This window comes from Chelonoidis abingdonii, chromosome 7, assembly GCF_003597395.2.
Source record: "Chelonoidis abingdonii isolate Lonesome George chromosome 7, CheloAbing_2.0, whole genome shotgun sequence".
In the NCBI taxonomy this organism is placed as follows: Eukaryota; Metazoa; Chordata; order Testudines; family Testudinidae; genus Chelonoidis; species Chelonoidis abingdonii.
Genome location: NC_133775.1, coordinates 11,978,690 through 12,003,461, shown reverse-complemented (window position 1 = coordinate 12,003,461; position 24,772 = coordinate 11,978,690). Strand labels below are relative to the sequence as shown.

Genomic DNA, 24,772 nt, shown 5'->3' with positions numbered 1-24,772 from the left:
GGTGCCTGGAGCCACACCTGGCTATAGAAGACCTGCAGTAGGCCCATGCACTACTTATATCCCAAATTAGCCCTATTTTGTAAGTCTTATATAGTACTAGAATTTTGCATTGGGGTGCATTTCACCCTAGAGGATGAAACAAAGAGGGAAAACAAACAAACTATATATAATGGAACCAAATTGTGATATGTGGTAGGTGCCTTTTCAGGTGATTTACGGGGTGTAAAGGGCCTTCTTGTTCCCCTGCACAGGCCATCAGGCTCATAAGTTACAGCATAGATGAGAGAACAGCTGCCATGTGACAACTAATCCCCTGCCCACATGTGGATGGTGAGTGGGCAGGCAGGAGTATGAGTGGGAGAAGCCTGGATTCCACATAGACCATTTGACGATGGCCTATGTGGACCTGATATTCAGAAGACTTAAGCACCCACATATCCAGCTGAAGACAATGAAGGTGTGGGTGCTATCTACACCTCTGAAAATCAGGCCCTGTAGCTTTCTTTATGACAGGTGGTGCAGGTAGTGATGCCTATTTAAGGCTGCCCAACATTATAAGACCTTGGTTTTAGTTGTTTATAACTCCGCCAAACTTTAATCATGTGCTCTGAAATTTTCTATGCTGGGTGTGTGTCTTGAAGCTGAATATTTTTTTAATGTTTCAGCAAAAATGATTTAGCTATTTCCCAAAATGATGTTGGGGAAAATATTTTGGGTTTTTAGCCCATGTTAAAAAATTATTACAACTGTTTCATTGAGCTCTAGTGCCTCCAGGTGTTGGAACAGAGACTTGAAATTTGGGAGAGGGATTCACCCTTATGTTGAGGATTAGCCTTTTTTCTGTCCCTATAAAAATCCATCTAAATTTGGCCAAGTTGTAAGGCTCTGGGGAAAAAAATGGAATTTTTCACATACTCAGGAGAAACTAGTTAGTTTGGCAGCTAAATTCTCAGATGGTTGTCTGTACTGGCCATGCTCCAAACCTGGTCGGCACACAACTTTCTCTGCATTTGCTCCTCCAAGCACTGCAGAGTCACTGTAACATCAGGTGCAGGACCTGAGAGTAGGGAAACGGTCTTTTCTGTGCTGTCAGTGATCATGCTGCTGGTGCCTAGGGGCTGCATGGAGAAGGAGGAAGCTGCCTAATTGGAATGCCATAGGGCAATGGGAGCAGAGACAGGCTGTGGGAAGGAGGACAGAGGTGGAATAAGGATGGGGCAGAGTGAGCAGAGACAAGCCTGTGGGGGATAGAGGCAGTGGCAAGGACAGAGACAGGCTGTTAGGTCAGAGATGAGGCAGAGAAAGGCTGTTATGACACATACTAGGGGTGGGTGGACAGGAAAAGAAGGGTCTGTAACCACTAGATACACTTTCTTTCAGAACCTGAAATGAATCCATGATTCTTGAGTCTTAGCATTACTCTTCTGTCTGGTAAATAACTGAAAACCCACTGCTAAAGTGTGTGTCACATCCCCCTCTGGTTGCTGGCCCACATCACAGATAACAACCTGCTACTGCTATTGATTGTACTGTTAGCTCAAGTGACAAAAGTGTATGCTGTGGAGCTAAGTTCCAGCTCTGCAGTGACCCATGTGAGGATCAATATGGTTCCACACAGTAGAATTTCTGTTTTTTTCTGTTTACTTTTTTAAAAAACATAAGAAATTAATTTTTTAAAAATCTATGTTAAAAGAATATTAAAACTGCAAAATCAAGCACCCAAAAATTAGGTTACTCCAAAATTAAGGTTGCCTGTGCAACCTTAATTTGGCCTTCTTGTGCATATGCTTTGTGATACAGTCTTTAATTACATAATCACACACTTTTTACCCCTGGGATCTTGCCTCATTCAGTGCACAAGATGGAGGGAGGCTGCTCACTTCTCATTACTGTATTTATAGTTTATTTATATTCAGTATTTCTTTTTGGTCTCATCATTCAGCGTGTGGTCCCATGCCATATTTACCATACAAACGCTCTACTGAATACATCATTATTAATTTTGTCATGGGTTTTCTACAGTGCTCATGTATAGTGTGCTCATCTATAATATAATACAGTGCTAAATATAATCTTAAAATCCCCCAAATATACTGTATGATGTTATAGATTGTTTATAGAAACACTTCAGAATGCTAGGGTTATGATCCAAACACTGTCCTAACACAGGGTATGCTATAGTTTAATGGATGGTTGTGACAGTATAGTTTTACAAGACATTCATTATACACCATAAAAAACTATGTTTGAATTTAATGAATGGAATGATTAGACATACCAAAGGAAAGGAAAAATCCATGTGGGTTAGGCTGATAATCCTCTGAAAGTAAGTTGGCCCCTGCTCTAATCAATATAGTGGATGGGGGAAAAATAAAATCATTTCATGCCCAAGATAAAAAATACAAAGTACTGTAGAGTCTCCTTTTATGTTTTTCTCCAGTAACATTCAGTTTTTTAATGCAGTTTATTGTTGTACTTGTACCCTTTTGCTAACCACATTTATTAAAAGTAAAAAACAGACCTGCTTTAGTTAATGAAGTTCAGTCACCTGCCCTGCCCTGGTATGATAGTCCAGTTCAAAGTGTTACCTGCCCTGCCCTGCCCTGCCCTGCCCTTTAGGATTCTGTACTGTATGAAAAACATAATTCTGTCCATTTAAATGCATAACTTTCACTACTTCCTTTCTAGGCCTGGATGTTAGGAGACCATACTTCAAGAGTTGAGGAATGCATGAAAATATTATTTTTCATTCACGTGTCACTCTGTTTTGACTCACTCTCGTTTTAGAAATACTACTACACTCTGTTCTAATTTTCCAGAGCTCCTTAATCTTCTTCCAGGTTCTTAATGATGAGGTCAATAATAGGATTGTTGGTATTAATCTGGAACAATAATGCCAGCTGCATGCTTCGTGGCTATTGGCAGAGGAATGACCTTGCAGGTCAGCTAAGCAGTCCTGGAAGTGCTTTGATCTGATCTATACAGAGCTAGAGCTGTCTATTCTAACAAGGGAAGCTAGTGAGGTCTTTCTCCATGGGAAGTTGGTTCTTCTCCAAAGAGCACTGAGGACAGCATGGCAGTGGCTTTTGATGCAATGCTGGCTCGGGTCAAGGATGTTTGTAAAAGAAATGGTTTGCTCATTCTGTCAGTACTGTCTGTCATAGTGGGATGTCTTCTTGGATTCTTCCTCAGGACCAGGCGACTCTCTCAGCAGGTCAGTAACAAATGAGTGTGACATTGGGCAGAAAATGTCAGTTATGTAACGAAATAGGAGATAAAACAACCTATGGAACTTCAAGGATGGGTATTTTAAGATAAAAATTAATTTGTTAATGTGTTAGTATTTTGATAAGAGCCTACCTTGTTTTCTTTGGGTCCTTCCGTAGATTTTATGTCCAATATATGTTGATAAACTGTCATTAAGACACTGCAAGTCTACCTTAAGAAGCACATTTTAATGTTGTATGTATGAATAAAAATACTGACTTCTGAAACTGAATGAAGTGCTGCATTGTACTGTATGGAAATGGTAACAGTATAGCATGTTAACTGGTGTCAGAGTACATTCTATTTGAATTTGTATTAGAACATGTACTTCCAATTAAAACACTAGAGAACTTTTTATGATTAACATATCCAGAGTTACAGATATTTATTTCACACAGGGTATATTTTATAAGAACTGAACTGGGATGTCCCATTAATAAAAGCACAAGTTATTACATTCACCATGGATTTCTCTTCAAATATACCTCTACTAATCTCTCTGTAGGTGCTCAATTTTTCCTATTCAGAATAGCCTGACAGACCAGACAGGCAGTGACAAATGCATTGCTGAACATGTTTTTCCCCAAGAATATAAATTTTAATATTTTAAACAAGTTATGGTACTTCAAAAATATGTGATCATTAAACCAGTTTTGTCATCTTCTGCTGCTGGCCCTGAGTTGAAAATATTCTACGTCCAAACAGTAGCTTCATGCACATAGAGTGCAATGTGCAAAATGCAGAATAAAGAGATTATGCAGCGAAAACTATTAATAGTGGCCCATAAAGAGTCTGTTTATTTAATTTTTGACTGCTTTGGCACGCAGATGCACAATGCAATTTGATTAATATGGAGAAACAATCGAAGGGGATGGAGATTTTACTGATCATTAGGACATGTGTTTGTGGCAAATGAATTATCACTAGCACCTATTTCATTGTACTGTTAAGGCAGAATTGTTTTTTGTTTTTTAAATCCACATTATTTCAAAGTGTCCCTGAGTGAAGCAAAGCTTATTTTATTTTCTCCTGAATCAGAACACATTACATAGCCTTAGTCATTTAAAAAAAAAATCCCCAACTTCTTCCATCTGTACCACTTGAAATGATATGCAGTAGTTGCAAGTAATATAAACTGATTGTACAATTTTATGAGATCATTCAGTTTTACCAGCAGCTGTAAGATGCTTTGTGAAGAAAGACAATCTTACACATCAAAACCATAAACATATCTCTCCATATATTTGTAGGAAATTAGTTATTTCCAATTCCCTGGGGAGTTATTGATGAGGATGCTGAAAATGTTGATTCTACCACTGGTTGTCTCAAGGTAAGTGAGGGCGACAATTTGCTCAAAATAATAGATCTAGTGCCCTAAATGAGGCAAAAAAACACCTTTTCATTATAACTAAGTTATCGTGTAAGTGCAAAGACTATTGTAGACAGTGCTGTAATGCATTAATATTTGTGATGGATTTATGAACATGGTTAGAAAAACATGGCTTTAGCTGAAGAGAGTTCTGGATCAATAGGAACATTCTGCCAGAATAACTCACAGAAATATTGTTTGTTTACAAACTACCTTTTGAAATTAATTTATATTTTTCATTTTTAAAAAATGATTTTTTATTGAAACTAAACAAATTAGCATGAATCAGCCACCATACTATAAACTAAATCTAATCTGTTGAAAGAATGTAAGTTGCAAGTCATACAAAACACCACAATTAATATACAGTTCTTTGCCATATTTTGAGAGAGAGACTTGCGGTAGTATGATGAATAATGAAAGTCACTAAGATGTGATCACTAAACTAGCATGTGTTTTGTATTAACTTCAACTGGAGATATGGGTGCTCTGAAAATCAGGCTCATAATGCTTTGAAAAAAGCATTATATAGATTAGATTATGTGCTCAAAATATTACCTCTGTCTCTTTCCAAGAGTTCATGAAATACAAATGTATGGTGTCTAATGTCCTGCCTGCATAGTGGCATTTATTCCAGATCACTTTTAAACTCACTCAAATAAAAAATGACTTTATTGGAGACCTTTTGTTTATTGAGAGAAAACTGTAAAGTAGGTATGAAATCTCAACAGCGGTATTTGCCAAACCTTGCTCTGAGCCTGTCAGTCAGACGTACTAAGAGAAATGACAAACGTAATAAGGAGGAGTGAAATTCCAAACTGAAAACATTTTTTTTAAACCATTGAAATGTACATTCATTTTCACAAAGAAGACTAGAGCAGCTTATTCACAGCTGAGAACAAAGTTAATGTTAATTCGTCTCTTAGTTTGTATGCGCTGTATACTTCCAATGTTAGCAGAGCAGTATTATGTAAGCTCACATAGCTTTTACCTCCGAGGAATTACTAATCAGTAAAGGCAAGTGTAAACTAACATGCATTATATGGAAAATAGCATGCCTGATGAACTTCCAGCTTAATTCATCTCTTCTGGAAACAATACCATAACTAATTTTATATAGCGCCTTTGCCAAACTTGGCAAAATTCAACTTTTTAAAATAATTTCAATGGATAATATCCATGTTTATTTTAAGCACCTTTTTCTATATTTATTTAAGTTTTCACAGTTGTGAGAAGTTATGTGGGGGGGGTCAGACAGAGAGTCAGACAGTAATTATTTAATGAGAGTAGACGTGATTCAAAAAAATTAAAGTTTTATAACTGTTAAAACCCAAATTGTCACCATCATGTCAAAATATACAAAATAAATATTCTTAAATCAAACTTTAATTAGTTCTCAATTATTTTTTGTTACTTTGCCCATCTGTAAATTTGGATTATTATCAATGGAAATATTTTTTGTTGTTTTGTGTGTGTAAACTGTCCCACTGTGTAGGAAAGATAGGAAGTATGGCAAGAGACCACCCTGGCTTAACCAGGAGATCTTCAATGATCTAAAACTCAAAAAAGAGTCCTACGAAAAGTGGAAACTCAGTCAAATTACAAAGGATGAAAGTAAACAAATAACACAAGCATATAGACAAAATTAGAAAAGCCCACAATAGCTAAGAATGACAACATTGCAACCTGTTGTACAAAAAAGCAATACATCTAGTCTGGATGGTAGTCAGCAAGGAGTCGTTGTACAGCACATACTAGACAGCAATTCTTCTGGCGCTGTACCTCCAGCGCTGATTAGCCTGAATATGGCAGTAGTGTCCCAGTCTGGCGTGCCACAACAAATTTCAGGAAAAGATGAGTGACAAAATCATGGAGAAAGCTCAACAGAGAAAGAGCAACACAAAATGATTAACAGGATCTAGAAACATGGACCTAATGAGGGAAGAGAATGAAAAAAAATCGGCGCGTATGTTAGCTGGAAAGAAGAAGACTGAGAAGGCAACATGAAACAAATGAACGTTTTCAAGGCAATAAAAGGTGTGACCAAGGAGGTCAGGGAAGAAACTTTCTCATCTTGCCTTCTGAGGACGTGATCAAAAGCAATGGGCTTAAAATGCACAAAGGAGGTTTTATTTGATCAGTAGAAAAACAACTCTCACACTTGTCCAGCAAGTGGTTAAGCACTGGAATAATTGGCCCAGGGAGGTTGTGGAATCTCCCGTCATAGGGATTTTTAAGAGACGGTTGGACAAACGACCTGACAGGGGATGTTCTAGATAATACTTAGTCCTCTGCTTTGAGTGCAGGGAACTGAACTATATGAATTCCCTCTCAAGTGTCCCTTCCCAGTCCTATCTTCTATGTACCATAAATCACTGTAGAGCCCCATGATCAGTCAGGGAAGGAGGATACACAAAGGATAGGGAAAGAAGTGGTGTATTGTATGCTGAAGAAACACCATATGAGTTCAAATACAGTTATAATAATTCTTAAGAATCATACAATATCCATGAATCTCTAATTGTGAAGAAATTCATCTCTGATAAGATTATGTAGTTAGGAACATCATTACGCGGATGCTGCTTGTGATTGTTAAATTAATTCAATGAATTAAAGTTAGGTCCATCGAATAAACAAAAACCCAATAATGGAAGCGGCACTCTCCAGACTACTCACACTATTTAACCTTGGTGATACATGTTCTCCCTCTCGCGGATGTGGATGCCAGACATACAAATTTCTAGAAAAGAAACCCACCACAGTAGCATTTTAACTTCAAAAAGTGAGAACACACAAAAATGAGGATAGCATTAAACATAATCTAGAAGACGTGCTAACAAGCTGCATGGATTCTACTTTTAAAACACAATGACTTTTTTTAACAGAACAAACGGCTCAAACTAAACTGTATACCCAAAATAAAAAAGAGAGGACAAAAAAAAAATGCCATCTATGGCAAACACACAGTAAAAGAGGCAGTTAGAGACAAAAGACATCCTTTAAATTGGAAGTTAAATCCTACTGAGGAAAAAGTAGAAGAAGCATAAAGGGGTCTCAGCAAGTCCAAGTTGTAAAGTATATTAGGGAGGCCAAAAAAAGAGGAGCAATAAGTAAAAGACACAACAAAAATTGCTGTTAGACTTTTAATACGCCATGAAATGCAGAAAGCTGCGCAGAACATGCAGTGGGGCCAACTGGACCAATTGACGGTGTGAAAACCCATCAAGCCCATTGCAGAGAAGCTAAATGAATTCTTTGCATTGGTCTTCACTGCAGAGGATGTGAGGGAGATTCCCACACCTGAGGCATTCTTTTTAGGTGACAGATATAAGGAACTGTCCTAAAGTGACATGTCAATAGAGGATGATTTGGAACAAATTGATAAATAGAAATAAGTCCCCAGAACCAGATAGTATTCGCTCAAGTGTTCTGAAGAAATTTAAATATGAAATCACAGAGCTACTAACTGTGGTATGTAACCTATGACTTAGCCTCTGTACCATAGGACTGGCAGATAACTAATGTGAGGCCAATTTTTTAAAAAGGCTCCAGAGGTGATCCTGGCAATTACAGGTCAATAAGCTTCACTTCAGTACCAGGCAAACTGGCTGAAACCATAGTAAAAAACAGAATTATCAGACACATAGATGAACACAATATGTTGAGGGTAGAGTCAACATGGCTTTTGTAAAGGGAAATCATGCCTCACCAGTACATTAGAATTCTTTGAGGGGGTCAAGAAACTTGTGGACAAGGGTGATCCAGTAAAAGTAGTGTACTTAGACTTTCAGAAAGCCATTGGCAAGATCCCCACCAAAGTCTCTTAAACAAAGTAAAGGGACATGGGATAAGAGGAAAGGTCCTCTTATGGATCAGTAACTGGTTAAAAGACAGGAAACAAAGGGTAGGAATAAACATCCAGTTTTCACAGTGGAGAGAGGTAAATAGCAGAATCTGTACTAGGTCTGATAAATACAAAGTAATGCACATTGGAAAACATAATCCCAACTATTCATACAAAATGATGGGGTCTAAATTAGCTCTTACCATTCAAGAAAGAGATATTGGAGTCATCATGGATAGTTCTCTGAAAACACCTATTAAATGTGCAGTAGCAGTAAAAAAAATAACAGAATGTCAGGAACCATTGGGAAAGGGATAGATAGTAAGACAGACAACATCATATCGCCACTGTATAAATCCATGGTACACCCACACCTTGTATACTGCATTCAGTTCTGATCACTCCATCTCAAAAAAGATATATTAGAACTGGAAAGAAGTACAGAGGGCAACAAAAATGACTGGGGTATGGAACTGCTTGTATATAACGGGAGATAGAAAAGTCTAGGACTGTTCAGTTTGGAAAAGAGAGGACTGAGGAGAGATATGACAGTGGTCTACAATATCGTGAATGATGTAGAGAAAGTGAATAAAGTGTTACCCTTCACATAACACAGGAATCAGGGATCACCCAATGAAATTACTAGGCATCAGATTTAAAACAAACATAAGGAAGTCCTTCACACAGTGCACACCCTTGTGGTTGTCGGGGGATATTATGGAGGCAAAAGTATAACTGGGTTAAAAAAAGAATTAGATCAGTTCATGGATGATAGGTCCGTCAATGGCTATTAGCCAAGATGGTCAGAGATGCAACCCCATGCTCTGGGTGTCCTTAAACCTCTGACTGATAGAAGCTGGGAATGGATGATAGGGGGAGATCACTTGATAAATTGCCCTGTTCTGTTCACTCCCCCTGAAGCAGCTGGCACTAATCACATTTCAGAAGAGAGGGTACTGGGCTAGGTGGACCATTTGTCTGACCCAGTACGGCCATTCATATATTCTTGTGTGTGGTGATATTGACATTTACCAACATTTATTGATAAAAATCTAATCCTTCCAAGCCTACTCATGTACATACATGCTATCGCATTTCCCCCCATACCAAATATAATTATATCACACATTTATAGTAAGTATGTTCCATTCTGATTTCATGTTGTATTGTTCTATATTGTGCTCCTAAACAGTAAACTCTTTTGAACAGGTAACCTGTAATTTGTTTGGCATAGCTCTCCTGCTGTACAAATGCTTTAATAATAACAGTAGACATAATGGCCCAGATCCTTAGTTATGATTGCAAAATGCACAGCACAGCTCAGGAGAGGGGTACAAAGCTGACTTTTGCACTCCTGCAGTTCTGGGCCTGTGTGCGAGTGCAGCTCCCTGGCATAATGTAGAAAGAGCCTTTCATCTGCTCTAAGTCATTCTATCTGCCAGTGGCCCCAAACGGCTGATATAACAGCCAAAGATTAGTAGGATATAGGAAAGAAAACCTCTGCCATGTTCCCTACACTGACAGCAGTAGAGTGGGACATGTAGGAGCTACTATACTAACACCCCACCTTCACTTGTTTTTACAAATATAAGTAATTACAGAAATATAATTAAATTCCTGTAAAACTGTACATTTTTATAACAATATTTCTCATGCATATATTTAAGAAAATCGGCAAGTTAAAGCATATGCTCTCTTTTTTTAAACAATTTACGTATACATTTAAAATTAATCTATTTCTTTGTGGATATGGAGCATCTTCAGCCTGCACTATAGAAGCAATATTGTTTGAATTATATGTTAAAGTCCACAGTTTATCCAAGTGGGGTTGGGTGGGGGAGTGGATTGCTTAGAGGGACCGGTAATTGGGCTACAGAGCCTTTTGCCTCTGGGTCACTAATTCAAATCCAGCCTATGTCAAAAGTGACCAAAAGTTTTTATTATCCAATGCCTGTTCAGTAGCTAACATAATAAGAGATGGTGATCTCAATGCAGTGGATAGGTACACACATAACAAAGGATACCACTTCTATTGGCACCCTTTGTTGAGAATATCATCAAATGGCTCTCCTGAATAAACATGGAGACCAAACTACCCTTGCACCTCTAGATATGATCCCACAGGTCTGGATTGAGGCACATTGGCAGGGCAGTGTGGAGAAGCTTGAACTAATAATGCCCATGCAATACCTGTTCTGAGGTTAAAGAGAAAATCACTGTCTTCAGGTGTACTTTTAAACCAGCACCTCTCATGAGCACTGAACTTTTGCACACACACAAAGTAACTTTTTAAAGAAAGAGGTGGAGCCTGGAGAAGGGAGAATTAATAGAAATATGCAGAATTCAAAAACAAGCAAGCAAATCCCAATGCACAGAAAATGAGCTAAACTATGTGCTTCCTTTGTTTTTATTAATCTCCCATTAATGTAGCAATGTCTCATTCACTCTTGCTAAAGCTGTAATAAGATCACTGTATTCAATCAATGATAACATTTACAAGGGAAAACAGTACTATACAATATCATGAATGTTAAGAAAGAGACTTGCACCTGAAGATATTGGGAAAATGTTTCTTGATCATTAAAATAATTCAGTTAAGATTAAGATACAATATTTCACAAACTATATTAGATCTCAAAAGTCTAAGTAAATTGAGATTGCAAGACAGTAATGTATGAAGGGACAAATAATTGCAAAGGCATTTTCTGGAATGGCCTGAAATCAAGAAAATTTGGGGCTAAAAATCTTATAAATAATTTATAGTAGTACTCATAAAGGAGATCCTTCTATGTCTGTTAGACTATGGGCCTAATCTGGCTGTCACTGAAATTGTCACGGAGCATGATTGGGCTTTATATGATTCAGCAGATGGCTCAAAACTAAGAAAAAAAATCCCTCCAGAAATATCCAATAGGTTAACAGTTGAAGCTTAGTATGAGGGGTGGCTGTGTTAGTCTGGATCTGTAAAAAGCGACAAAGAGTCCTATGGCACCTTATAGACTAACAGAAGTATTGGAGCATAAGCTTTTGTGGGTGAATACCCACTTCATCAGATGCTTGTTAGTCACAAAGACCATTATTTTGAGACATTGGAAGGACATGTCAAACTTTCTGAGAAGCAATTGCCAGGCATAAGAAGGTAATACATGGAATGGAAAACAAATAGGTCTGAAAGAATTTGCAGTTTGTTCTTGAAATACTCAGTAGTGAATTGCCACAAGACCAGATGTTAGACACTGGTGAATGTTGCTGTAGTTGTCTACTGTGTTGTACACTGTGTCCATACATATACACATAGGGCACTGAGTTTAAAACCTTTTTATTTTCTTAAAGAGAAAAAGGAATGGGAATATTAAGTGACCAGGAAAAGTGGATTGTAACAGACAACTAATTTGAGCCAGATCTTGGAATTCAGTAACTCCCCAAACCTGGACTGTGCTCTGGCCCTTTACACCACTCTACCAGATGGATCCACCCACTGCATTTGGGCCATGGAGGATATTCTGCAATAGAGGATCTGTCTCCCTTACTCAGTTCTTATTCAGCCAAAACTTCCACTGACTTCTGTTCTTTGGGCCAAGGACTGTCTGTTACTCTGTGTTTGTAGAGCCGCTAGCATAATAGGGCTTGATCCTGATTGAAATCTGTGAGTGCTATCACAATCCAAGTAATAATAATAATTATTATTAATAGTACAAAATATATGTACTATTTACTATTTATATGCAAAATATTACAGTAAGAATCTTGGGGCCAGTCTCTGATTCAGATAAGCAAGCACGTACATGGCTGTAACTGAGATGAATGGGAAATATGAATGTTTATGAGACCCCTAATATGTTTAAGAAATATGGGCCCAGATCAGCTATGCTAATTTATGCAAGCTGAGTATCTGACTCAGTGTTTAAATTTACCAAGAAACTATTACAGTATAAATAAGTAGCCCCTTGACCTGTTTAGTTCTGTACTACACTGCTTCCCCCAGCAGATGGCTCTGTTCTCGAAGGCTATGTACGTTTCTAATTGCTAGCTAGACAATATGAATGTTCACATTCAGTCAGATGCATTAAAAAGACATTTCAATACGATCTTTTAGGGTATCTTTTAATGCTATGCCAGTGCTACCTCCATACCTACCCAGAAGACAAGAAAAAGGCTCATCTCTCTGAATTGACTTAAATATGAGACCTATTTTTAGGGCTAGCTCATAGTTAACTCATGCGATTAACTCAAAAAATGAATTGCAATTTAAAAAAAATATTTGCGATTAATCGCAGTTTTAATTGGACTGTTAAACAATAGAATATCAACTGAAATTTATAAAATATTTTGGATGTTTTTCTACTTTTTCATATATATTGTATTCTGTATTGTAACTGAAATCAAAGTGTATATTTTTGCTTATAAATATTTGCATTGTAAAAATTATAAAAGAAATAGTATTTTTCTATTCACCTCATATAGGTACTATACTGCAATCTCTGTCATGAATAAATGCTATACTTACAATGTAGACTTTTTTTTTACTGCATAAAGTGCATCATCCAAAAACAAAAACAAACAGTAAAACCTCAGAGCCTACTACAAGTTCACCTCAGTCCCACTTCTTTTTCAGCCAGTCATTAAGAAACAACAAGTTTGTTACATTTACAGGAAGATAATGCTCCCTGTCATAAACAGTAGTTAAGGGTTAATGTCTCTTTACCTGTAAAGGGTTACAAGCAGTGAACCTGGAACACCTGACCAGAGAACCATCAGGAGACAAGATACTTTCAAATCTCGGTGGAGGAAGTCTTTGTTTTGTGTTTTTTTTTTGTCTGTTGTTCTCTCTGGGCTCTGAGAGTGACCAGACGTACCTACAGGCTCTCTAATTTCTGTTCAAGTAGTAAGTACAAGTAGAAAGGCGGTTTAGTCTTTTTGATTGTTTTCTTTATTTGCAATGTGTATTTGGCTGGCGGGATTTTAAATTGTATTTTGCTGGAAGGATTTTAATTTGTATGTTGTGGGGGAGGATTCTCTCTAGTGTCTATAGCTGAAAGACACTGTAACATTTACCATCTTGATTACAGAGAGCACTTTACTTTTTTCTTTCTTTTATTAAAGCTTTTCTTTTTAATAACCTGATTGATTTTCTCCGTGTTAAGGCTCAAGGGAATTGAGTCTGTACTCACCAGGGAACGTGGAGAAAGGAGGGAGGAGGGGGGAAGGTGGAATCCTCTGTGTTTTAGATTCACGAGCTTGAATCTGTATTGCCTTTGTGAGGGGAGAGGAGGGGGAGTATGACATTCTCCCTGTTTTAAGATTCAAAGGTTTGAATCCAGTGATCTCCTAGCGTACCCAGGGAGGGGAGGATCTGGGAGGAAAAGGAAGGGGGGAATGGTTTATTTCCCTTTATTGTGAGACCCAAGGAGTTTGGGGTCTTGGGGTCCCCAGGGAAGGTTTTGGGGGACCAGAGTGTACCAGGCACTCCAAGTCCGGTGTTGGTCAGCACTACAAGATCTAAGTGTGGTATTAAGCTTAGAAGATATCTATGCTGGTACCCTCTTTGGACTCTAAGATTCAGAGTGGGGACGTATACCATGACATGCTTCTCTTTTATTACAATGTCACCAGAAAGTGAGAATAGCCATTTGCTTGGCACTTTGTAGCCAACATGCAAGGAATTTACGTGCCAGATATGCTAAACGGAAGTCTTAAAAGAGCAACACTCTGATGCGGAAACTACAGTACCTGAACCACTAAAAAAGAAAAACAATCTTTGCTGGGTGTGTATCTGACTCAGATAATGAAAATAACATGCGTCGGTCCTGTACTGCTTTGGACTGTTACGAGCAGAACCCGCCATCAGCATGGATCCATGTCCCCTGGAATGGTGGTTGAAGCATGAAGGGACATATAAATCTTTAGTGTATCTGGTACTTAATATATCTTGTGATGCCGGCTACAACAGAACGATGCAAACACACCTGTTCTCACTTTCAGGTGACATTGTAAACAAGGAGCGGGCAATATTCCTAGCAAATGTAAACAAACTTGTTCGTTTGAGCGATTGGCTGAAACAAGAAGTAGGACTGCGTGGACTTCAACCTCTAAAATTTTACATTATTTTATTTTTAATGCAATTTTTTTTGTACATAATTCTACATTTGTAAGGTCAATTTTCATGATAAAGTGATTGCACTACAGTACTTGTATTAGGTGAATTGGAAAATTTCTTGTTTTTTTACAGTGCAAATACTTGTAATAAAAAATAAATATAAAGTGAGCACTGTACACTTTGTATTCTGTATTGTAATTGAAATTAATATATTTGACAACATAGAAAACATCCAAAATATTTAAATAAACGGTATTCTATTAATGTTTAACAGTGTGATTAATTTTTTTTTATCGCTTCACATCCCTAATATTTTTTAATTCTTTTGACTTGTTTCCCTCCCACACAGCTAATGCTCCCTGGATGAATGGATAGTTTGGAATGATATAGGAATCATTTTCAGACTTTCTCATTAATAATTGACATGTTTAATTAAGCCAGATTTACAGCAGACACCTCTGTGTCTCGTAGATACCTTAAATGCTGCCCTTATAAATGAGGGGAACAGATATTCAGGACTGCCTGACATGTCAGGACCATCTCATCACATTAGTTAGTGCTAATGTAAAACTTCTGGGCAAACATATGCTGTATATACTGCAGAAGTGATGATAGTCAAACTTGTGCACTGAGACCAGGTGCAATTCATGTAGCAACACTGCGTGTTGAACAACAGACACTAATGATATATACCAAAAGATCACTATTCTCTTAAATTCTGTGGTTGAGAGAAGGCATGAGACAGTGTAAACTAGATGTTTTAAAAATGTTTGCCCATCATTGCATGATTTAACGGTGATTTAATTACTCTGATCCATCTTCTTATGTCTCAGCCTAGTTTAGTCTTTGGTTAGTTTTCCTATGGTCATGGAACTTATCACATTGCTTTTTGCATTTACCTTTGAATAACTTGCTGTTTGAAGACAAATAAACATGATAATGGAAATAATTCTATTAGTATGTTCCAGTGATATTACTATACATTGTACACTGTGAGCCAAATTTTCCTCTCATTTTACCCATTTTACTCTAAAGTAACTTTATTTGGCCAGAACCTCAACTGATACAAATCACCATAGTTCCATTGACTGAAAAATAGAGCAATGCCGATTGATATTAGCTGAGTTTCTGTCCTATTCAATTCAATTGATTTAATCCAAATTCACACCAGTATAAGTAACAGAAGAATTGGGCCTTTTCAGTCCAGCTCTCTTCCTGCTTGATTGGACAAACTTTTTAATGCAGTCACAAATACAGACTCCAGTTCTCCAAATGTTTATACATGTATATGCAGTCCCATTGAGTTCAAAGAGAAAGAAGGAAGGATGGTCCAACAGTTAGGGCACTAGGTTAGCATTTGGGAGAGTAGGGCTCACTTTCCTGCTCTGCTTCGTACTTCCTGTGTGACCTTGGGCAAGTCACTTAGCCTTTCCAGGTATGTTTACACTGCCTGTGGCAGCGAGCTTCCCAGCCTGGGCCAACAGATTTGGGCTAATGGATCTCACAGTAGTGCTCTAAAAATAACTGTAGACAGCACTCTGAAGTTATGGCTTGGGCTCGAATTTGGGCCCTGAAGCACATTTCCCTTTCTAAGCTTCAAAGTCCAAAACACAACTTCAAAGTCTACACAGTTATTTTTAAAGCACTAGCATGAATCCTTTAGTCTTTTAGAGAGACTCAGCCCATTCTGTTTCATCTTGGAGTTAATGATAATTTCTTATTATTTTAGTATCAACAGTTTGCTATGCACTTGAGATAACTAAAGAGCATACAGTTTTTACTCTTTTGCACGTACAGATTCTTTCAACAAATAATTTCTCTCATTTTTATCCAGGCTCTCAGAAGCTGCCTCTGTGCTAAGTTAACGTTGTTAAGATGATCTCTCCCCCAAGTAGGTTGTACTTGACACAAGTGTATATTCATTTATAACTTAATATATTTATTTCTGTGTTCCTCTGGGATAGTAATAAGTCTGCCTTTTTGGTGGCTGATCCAAATTCTAGATGGCTAAATATAGAACAACCGATAATGTTATCAGTTCTGATAATCCTTTATCCTTCTGCTCGGATTCCCCAATGGGTTAGCCCCATTCATGCTATCAAAGCCTGGTATTTAATTAGGAAACTACTTCATTAGGGCACTGCTCAAGGTGTTTTCCGGTTCTAGATTTTTTCCAGGCTTTCCTGCCTGGGCATTTGCTTTTTCACATCCTGTTCATTCATGGGTATTGCCCCTTTCTCCTCTTTGTTGCTCCAGCACCATTGTGACATATTCAGTCTTCTTTCCCAAGATCTGTATATTTTATTTGAAGACTTGCTGCTTCTGCATACTCTCTTTGATAACTTAATAGCACTTATAACTTCTTTATTTGAGAATGGGGGGTTTGGTTTAAAATATATTTGGAAGCCAAATCCTCAGCTTGTGTAAATTTTGTCCCACAATATTTTGCTTGCTGTCAATTGAAGGTGTGTCACTTACAGGTCCTGTGCCCTTGCAGTTTGCTATAGGAGCGAAATTGCACCTGTAGATGTAGAGTGGTTTTCCCAGGTGTTTCTTGATAAATTTTCCCACACTCACACTGTCCGGAAGGGGCCCACCATGCTGTGTACTTAAATGACTTTTAACCTCCATTCCTTCATGAGGTGTCTGCATTTGGTGGTGTTTGTTTCATAGTTTACGAAAAGCTTTGGGATCCTTTGAGATGGTAGATGCATATGAGGCCAGACTTCCAAAAGCCTCAGATTTTCAAAAATGCCTGGTACCCACAACCAGGGCCAAGGTTTCTCAAAAGCCAGCAGTCCCATTGCTAGTTTATTTAGGTGCCTAAGTGGATGCTGACCTTTTCTGAAAATATGGCCAGATTGTGGGTACTGAACATTTACGACAGTTCTGTCCATAAGCAATTTTTTTATTATATGTTCAGGGAAGCTATTACCTTAAATCAGGCTGGTACCAAGTGCCATGAAAAGCGATTATTTTTCTCGAAGTGTGAGGCAGTCTGGGAATGGATGATCTTTCTAGGCTGGGTCACTGTAGTCATGAAATGGGGAGGAGAGCTAGTCCCTGAATGATCTTCCTAAAACTTGTTGATTTCATCAACCTCTGTGTAACATACATGTTTCACTGGCACATGAAGGACAGCGTTTAGTGTTGCATGTTGACATTTAACTTTACTGTGGTGCTAATTTTTGAAGAGGGGAATAAAAGATTTAACAATGGGATGTCTGTTCCTATCTCTTTGAGATATATGTTTGTAGCTGGAGTGTAAGTGAAAAATAGCTTCATGATACTGTTTGGTTTGGGTATGTTATGGGCAAATCTGTGCAAATAGTCATCTTATGAGGCAAAGAAACTTACATTTCAAACAGGTTTATAGTGCTTCTGTGGGGGAAAGTATTGCTTTTTTCTCAGCAAAAGGCTTTAGGACCTGATAAAAATATTATTCCAAGCAGGGTCCTCGGAGAGCCGTAGATGGTATTTCTGCAGCTGCTTTTCAAGCCCCCATTAGCTAATGAAATACTAAAATGATTGCATTGTGATGCCCTGTACCATGCACCCAATTTAACATCAGCTTTTTATGTCTAATAGCTGCGTGATTAATCTTTATGAAATGAGGTCTAGGGAGGACAATTTACTTTATACAGACCAAAAATGAATCAAACAGAAATGAGCATTTTTTGGTTAGGTTTGTGTTTTGTTTTTCTCCGATTCAAATGACATGAATCTGTCAACACAATAGAGACTGATCTCCTGGCCCCAGAAGCAGATTAGCAGCATTAGCAGCGCACACAGATCTGACCTCATTGTCATTCATGTAAAACTAGGATTAGCTGATGCAATGATGCAGCACTCATATTCCTGCTGGCTTCTTGGTTTAAATTTAATCATAAATACACAAGAGACAAATTTTGTTGTCTTCAAAGAGTTGTATTTCTATCCTGGACAGATATTCTAGTGACCTTAGCCAGACACACACGTTTCTACCATTACAAAGTGTAAACAGGTGACCTATGTTAACTTTATCTATCATGCCCATCACTGATACCAAAATAATGATTAGTAGAAATATAATGCAGTCCAATTAGGACTATATTCTCAGCCCTTCCCTATGATATGTAGGTTACAAAGGAGATATGTGCCAATCTTTACCTACATTCTTGAGAGAAAATCTCTGCAAAGAAGTAAGTCTTGAAGGAGCGAGATATAGAGTGAAAAGCAAAAGGAAAGGATTACGCAACGGAAAAATGAACTGGTCAGAGAGCGAAATAACTTGATTCAACTATATTATTTTACATGATCCCCATTGCTAATATGGTGTAGAAGTTAAATTAAATTATGGTGAAAGCTGTACAAGAGAGCGCCCTTACTAACAATCGTTTTGTTTTGAGAGCTTGTCCCAGGATATTCTCAAATGCACAGAGGACAATTCTACTCCAACCTTTTAGGAGCCCACATATGTTAAGTTCTCACTTTTTGTCAGTCACTCATATGACTGTCTACTGTCTAGATAGGTTTCACTATATAAGTGATGCTAACAGCAGCTGACTTTAGGCATGTAACGTCATTCGGCCCGATCCTTGGGCATAGTGTGTCCCCTCTGCACTCTTCTGTGTCAGAAAGGAGATGTAAAGACAGCATAATCACTTACCTGGGGATTCCTCCAACACAGAGATAATCCTACCTATGTGGTGTAGAAGGGGCATAGCACCGTTATGCCATCAACCATCCAAGCTCCCACTGTAGGGAGTATGGCCTGGGGAAAAGAGGCCTGGCCAAAGCATAGCCACTCTCCAGTGATCCCCAGCTGTTGTAATGGCCCATTGTGGTTGTGGGATGCCAAGTGCAATTTAGAGCAGCCATGAGGCTACTCTAAATGTCACCAGCTCCATGACTGGAGATTATAAAGGGGGACAAAAAGAACTTTCCTCCTCCCATGTCCTCTCCAGTGTCATTTACAGTATATCCAGGCCACAGAAGCTGCTTATTGCACAAATAAGGATCACATTGTATAAAGAGAGGAGGAGAGAAACTTCTTTAATTTTTTGCCTGTCAACAGGGGCATTTCAATGAAAAACTGAAGTATTTGTAGGTCCTTACCAATATATTAAAACATGTACACAACAAGGAGTCTGTTACAGAGATTTTATCTTCTGACAAAAAATGTACTCTTGACTTTGTCTCAGTCATTTTGGTTTTGAAAAAAAATTGTTTTCCAAAATAATTTTCTGGGTGTGAGTTTTTAGTGCTGGTGAAAAGGGGCTGAATTAATAGCTCTGGAGCCGATTTCCTCAGATTATCCATAGAACAGGCATGTGCCTTTAGCTAGCTGGGATGGGGCAAAGTTTTGGCACTATTCCCAGATTTGGGCCTCTTGGAACACACGCTAGGTACACACCTCATATCTGACACTCCTCTTGGCCATGGGAACCCCCACAATACACTTGCATAGGCACTGAAACTAGTGCCATCTCCCCCAAGTCTCACCAGCAGCTCTTATATGTTCCCCAGAATGCCACTGAAGGTGTGAGCCTTCTGATTTACAGCTTTCCTCTTCAGGGACACACATCAGTGAAAGCCAACAGACAAACTCTTCATAGAATTCTAAAACACCATAATTCTTTACTTAGGAGATAAAGCACAAGAGATCATTTAGAAAACAGTGCACACACAGAATGCAGGGCCTCTCACTCTAGCTCATACTTCTCTTGGGGGTCCATCTGCATTCAGAGAGTTTGTTCCCTCTCCCAGCAGCCTCTCTGTATCACCAGGCTCCTGCAGCAACTCCCCTGAGCTTGAGCAGGTGAAAATGGCCAAAAACCCAGAGTAGAACAGCTCCTACCCTTTTATAACTTTCTCGTCTCAACTTTCAGGTGACTCTCTGATCAACCTCCTCTGGCAATCACCGATCCCTACCAAATGATGTAATTGCTAGGTGATCTCCCTTGCTAAACTAGTTCTCAAGGGGAGAAGTTGGCCATTGTCTTGGGTGCTTCTATTTGAATAGAGGACCATCAGGGAGGTAAAAGAACAACAGAGAATGCAACCAAGCCTCATATTCAAAACGGAGTTTGCAGTTTGATAAAGATATGTACAGTTTCCAATATCAAACAGAATTAATAAGCTGTACAGATTCCCAGATCATCACAGTGAAAAGTTTATATCTCATTATCAATCACTTGAACCAGCTAGTCTCTCAAACAACACCCATCTAACATGAAAAGAAACTTGATGCAGGGCATGTAATACTAAATATCATGAATGCTTTTACTACCACTCTTTTATATATGAATGCTATAGTTGTGCATGGCACTTTACAGATGCCTAGAAGGCGAATTAGATGTGACAATGGCAAGGATGACAGACAAAGAGTGGGGGAGAACAAGGGTTACAACAGTGAGAGATCAGGAGATGCTCATTATTCCAAATGCTTTTTGTTAGTTCCTTTTTAAGTTTTTATTGCAAATTTGTCTCAATATATTAAAATCTGTGAAGAAAGGGCAAGAGTAGATATGACTGCGGGAGACCAAATCTGTTATACACAATGGACCAGTTATTTATGACATGCCTCTCAGGAAATGCAGCACAGAAGGCGCATGGGGAGGGCACTTAGGCATGGGGAGGGGAAAGGCTGTTCTTAAATGTATGTAATATGTATGGCTGCCTATGTGCTGCTCTGCAGCTCAGAATAACTGGAGCATAGAGCACTCTGGCCTCTGCACCTGCCCTGGCATACCTCTGTGCTGGGGGCTACAAGCAGGGATGAAGTAGGGCTGCATACACCAGCCCTGAGCTGTTCCTGCACTAAGGGACTTCTCCAGGGGATAGTTCAGGTCCTTTTGACTACAAAGGGGCTAGAATCTGACCCAATATATTCAATTTTGTCATATTTTCTCCATCTTATCTGTAAAAAAAGAGCAAGGTTGGTAGTAAAACATGTCATGTTGTAAAGAGTTATGCATGTTGTAATCTCTAAATTGGACTAAGTCAATGGAAATTAGGTAGGAAAGGTCAGGATCTGATTTTGTGTGATGGGCATCTATGATCACAAAGTGAACTGGTGTGGAAAGAGCCAAAGCAGTTACCAGCTTGGCATAAGTAATTTGTAGATCTGACAGAACATTTCTGTACCTTCTAAATGCCTTCAAACTCTTGGACACAGTGTTTTATACATTAAGTAGCAGTGATCCGTGAGGCTAGAGGAGTTGGGTCAATTTCTTCTGTTTCCTCAGGATAAAAACATCTGTGAATCATAAACAGTTGACTGAATCTTTTGTTTGTTTATCTATAATTCAAACTGACTGTGTTTCAAACTTTGTTTATTCTTTTCTTAATCTAAAGACACTTCAAAGAACTGGCAAACTGGAAAATTAAATACCATTAAATGGATTTTTCCATAAATCCAAAGCCATATTTATCTAATTTATATGAATTCTTTTCATTTGCATCCTGAGTTCTGGCTTTGGGTAAGAGTTTCTTTATTAAAGCATTTCAGGTCAATGTAACAGCTTGCATTCTATGAATGCTGCTAATAACTACAGTTTCTCAGATCTTTTTATCTCTCTGTGATCAAAGTCTGCTGTATGTTCCTTCCTACCTTCCTGGGTCTATCTGGGTGGCCTAGTGCACTGGACAACTTGGAAGGGAAGCAGTGATGAAAAACTTGCCTGGCTTATACCCTCAGTGGGACATGACACATGTGTTGTCCTGCTCACATCAAAGATAATTTTGCCATAGTATTTAATGGTAGCAAGACAGGGCCCATAGTGCTGGAAGGACAGAGCTATTAGGCAGTAGCTGCTCTTAGGGGAAACAGGAAAAATATGTCCTGTCATGAAGCCATACTGAGGTTAAAGGCTTGGATGACCCTGCATCACTGCCTAGATTCAGGGAGAATGGATGGAAGAAGAAGAAAGTCTCAGAAGGACATTTTGGGGGTTGGAAAGATTTTGTTTCTGTTTCCCTCCCTTTAACTCCCATGCCCAATATTATTTCTCAAGACTACAGTGCCATCCCAGCCTAATGGAGAAGGCCCATGACCATGGCATGCACGACCCAAGTGTTTGTTTATTCTATTTCCTTATGGTAACTCCAAATCCAGCTTAGTGCTGCACTGATTTTTATTTAATTAAATATTTCCTGCAGCCTTTTGGGGACCTCCTGAACTGATGCCGAGCTTGCTGTAATGAACTGGGAGAACAGAATGCATGGTCTGGATTCTGGGCTAGATTTTGTTATTATTATTTATGTATTTATTATTTATTATAGTAGTACCTAGCAGCCCCAGTCATGGACTAGGACCCTATTGTCCTGTACAAGCACAGAACAAAAAGACGGCCCCTGCACCAAAGAGTTTACAATCTAAGTAGAAGACAACAGATTATAAAGACAGACTGAAGAGTACAGGGAAACAATGAGAAATATTGATCAGCATGACAGGCAGTGGTTTCAATACTTGTCAGTTTATTATTAATGCATATAAAAACTAATAAAAATGTGGAGGAAATATTGTGGATTATTATTTCAACTTTTGGTCAAAATTTCAAAAATTCTAGACGAGCTCTAAAATCACCTTATATTCTGGGGCATTATGATCAGAAAATACTGTGGAAAAGCATTTTTTCAGTATAAATGTTCTGTTCCTTCATTTGCTGCACTATGAAATTCCTTCTTCAAGCTGTTCTGTTCTATCTTTGTCATCACTGTAAAGTCTCTTTTTAGAGTTACAGTCCGTTCCAAAATGGTATTCCCACAGGAGTGAAGTAGTTTGCAGTAAAAGCAGATATACAGGTGCTTGTGGAAGCAGAAGTGTGCAACTCCTTGCTCATATGTAGATAACTTTGTAGACTTATGGACTTGAAGAATAGTTTTGTGATTAAAATGCAGGACTGGCAGTCAAGAGACCTGGGATCTGTTCCTTGCTGTGTTGCAAACTTCCTGTTTGACCTCAAACAAGTCTCCTAATGTCTCTGTGCCTTGGTTTCCCCATGTGTTAAATGGGGATAATAATGCTTCCCTATTTCACCTGTGGCTAAATTCTTTAATGTTTGTAAAGTACTTTAAGATGGCAGGATGCTACAGAAATGAAAATTATTATAATGTTGAGGCTTTCAAAGATTGACCTCGACAAAAAAGGTAAACAGAAGCATAACTGATAAATTAACAAGCATTAGAGAACCCTGAACTGCACTGCACTTCCATGCTGCTGAAAGTAATGTAATCATCTCTAATGTAGTTGTTAGAGGGGCTTCCCAATCTCATTGGGAGATCATGTTTAGGAAGGGCTTTTCCATGGCAAGCAATTACAAAATGAGAATAGGACTCAGTGTGGGGGATGAATGAAAACAAACATGAGTCTAGTAATGACTGTCGGTGGTTAATACTTGACCATTACTTCTTGACAGGATTAATGGCTTTCTAATCACACTAATCCCTTTTGATAACTTTATCTACAATCCATCTATTTCAAAGCACTATCCAGATGGCTTCTGGTGGTGGGGAAGAGACACGTTTTCCCTTTCCAAAGGTATGTTTTTAATGCTGAGGCAGGTAAAAAAGGAATGCAACCTTTTAAAAGGAAGCTATGTAGAAAGAAATAGGAAATCTACAGAAGGCTAGGATGGTTCTGATTTTACTAATGTAAGTAAAAGTTTTCCCAAGCACTCATCTGATGTATATCAATGACTGCCAATATGACCCCAAAATGCTGCTGAGGAGTTGTCATTTGTTTGCCATGGGACTTTCTAATTAGGGACAATGGAAATCTGGCGAGTTCCCCCCCCCCCAATTAGTCAGAAGTTTTAAAATCTGTGTTTTGCTTTGCTTAAGCAAATTTTACTCAAAGCACACATGAAATACACTAATACATAGTCTCAGTTATTTGTGCCATTACTAGGTAGTTCAAAATAAAAATTTTTATTTCATCCAGTCTTGTGTTTTTAAAAATATCCTTAAATTCTTGAACTTTCTTTCCCCTTCCAACTTTGCCTTAAGATTTTAGCCCAGATATCTTACAGTTATTGAGACCTTTCCATTACCCTGGATTCCCACCTAGTTCCTTCCTCCTAGACTACTAAACTGGAGCACAAACAAACATACCTGGTATTGGATAGAACTTTAATTTTTGTAGATGAGTAAAAATTGTAAATCACACTGAGATGCTCTCATAAAATGTGCTATATAAGTGCAAAGTATTACT

The 24,772-nt window shown here is 38.3% G+C and overlaps 1 protein-coding gene across 1 annotated transcript in view; it reads left to right on the top strand.

Annotated features, from left to right (window-relative positions):
* The first annotated feature begins 3,073 nt into the window (after window positions 1-3,073).
* The window catches only part of SLC1A7 (solute carrier family 1 member 7), a 79,462-nt gene continuing 57,763 nt past the window's right edge, over window positions 3,074-24,772 (top strand). The window contains exons 1-2 of the mRNA XM_032768441.2: window positions 3,074-3,214; window positions 4,518-4,597. Of these exons, the coding sequence (XP_032624332.1) occupies window positions 3,074-3,214; window positions 4,518-4,597 (221 nt within the window). The remainder of the gene's footprint in view (window positions 3,215-4,517; window positions 4,598-24,772) is intronic.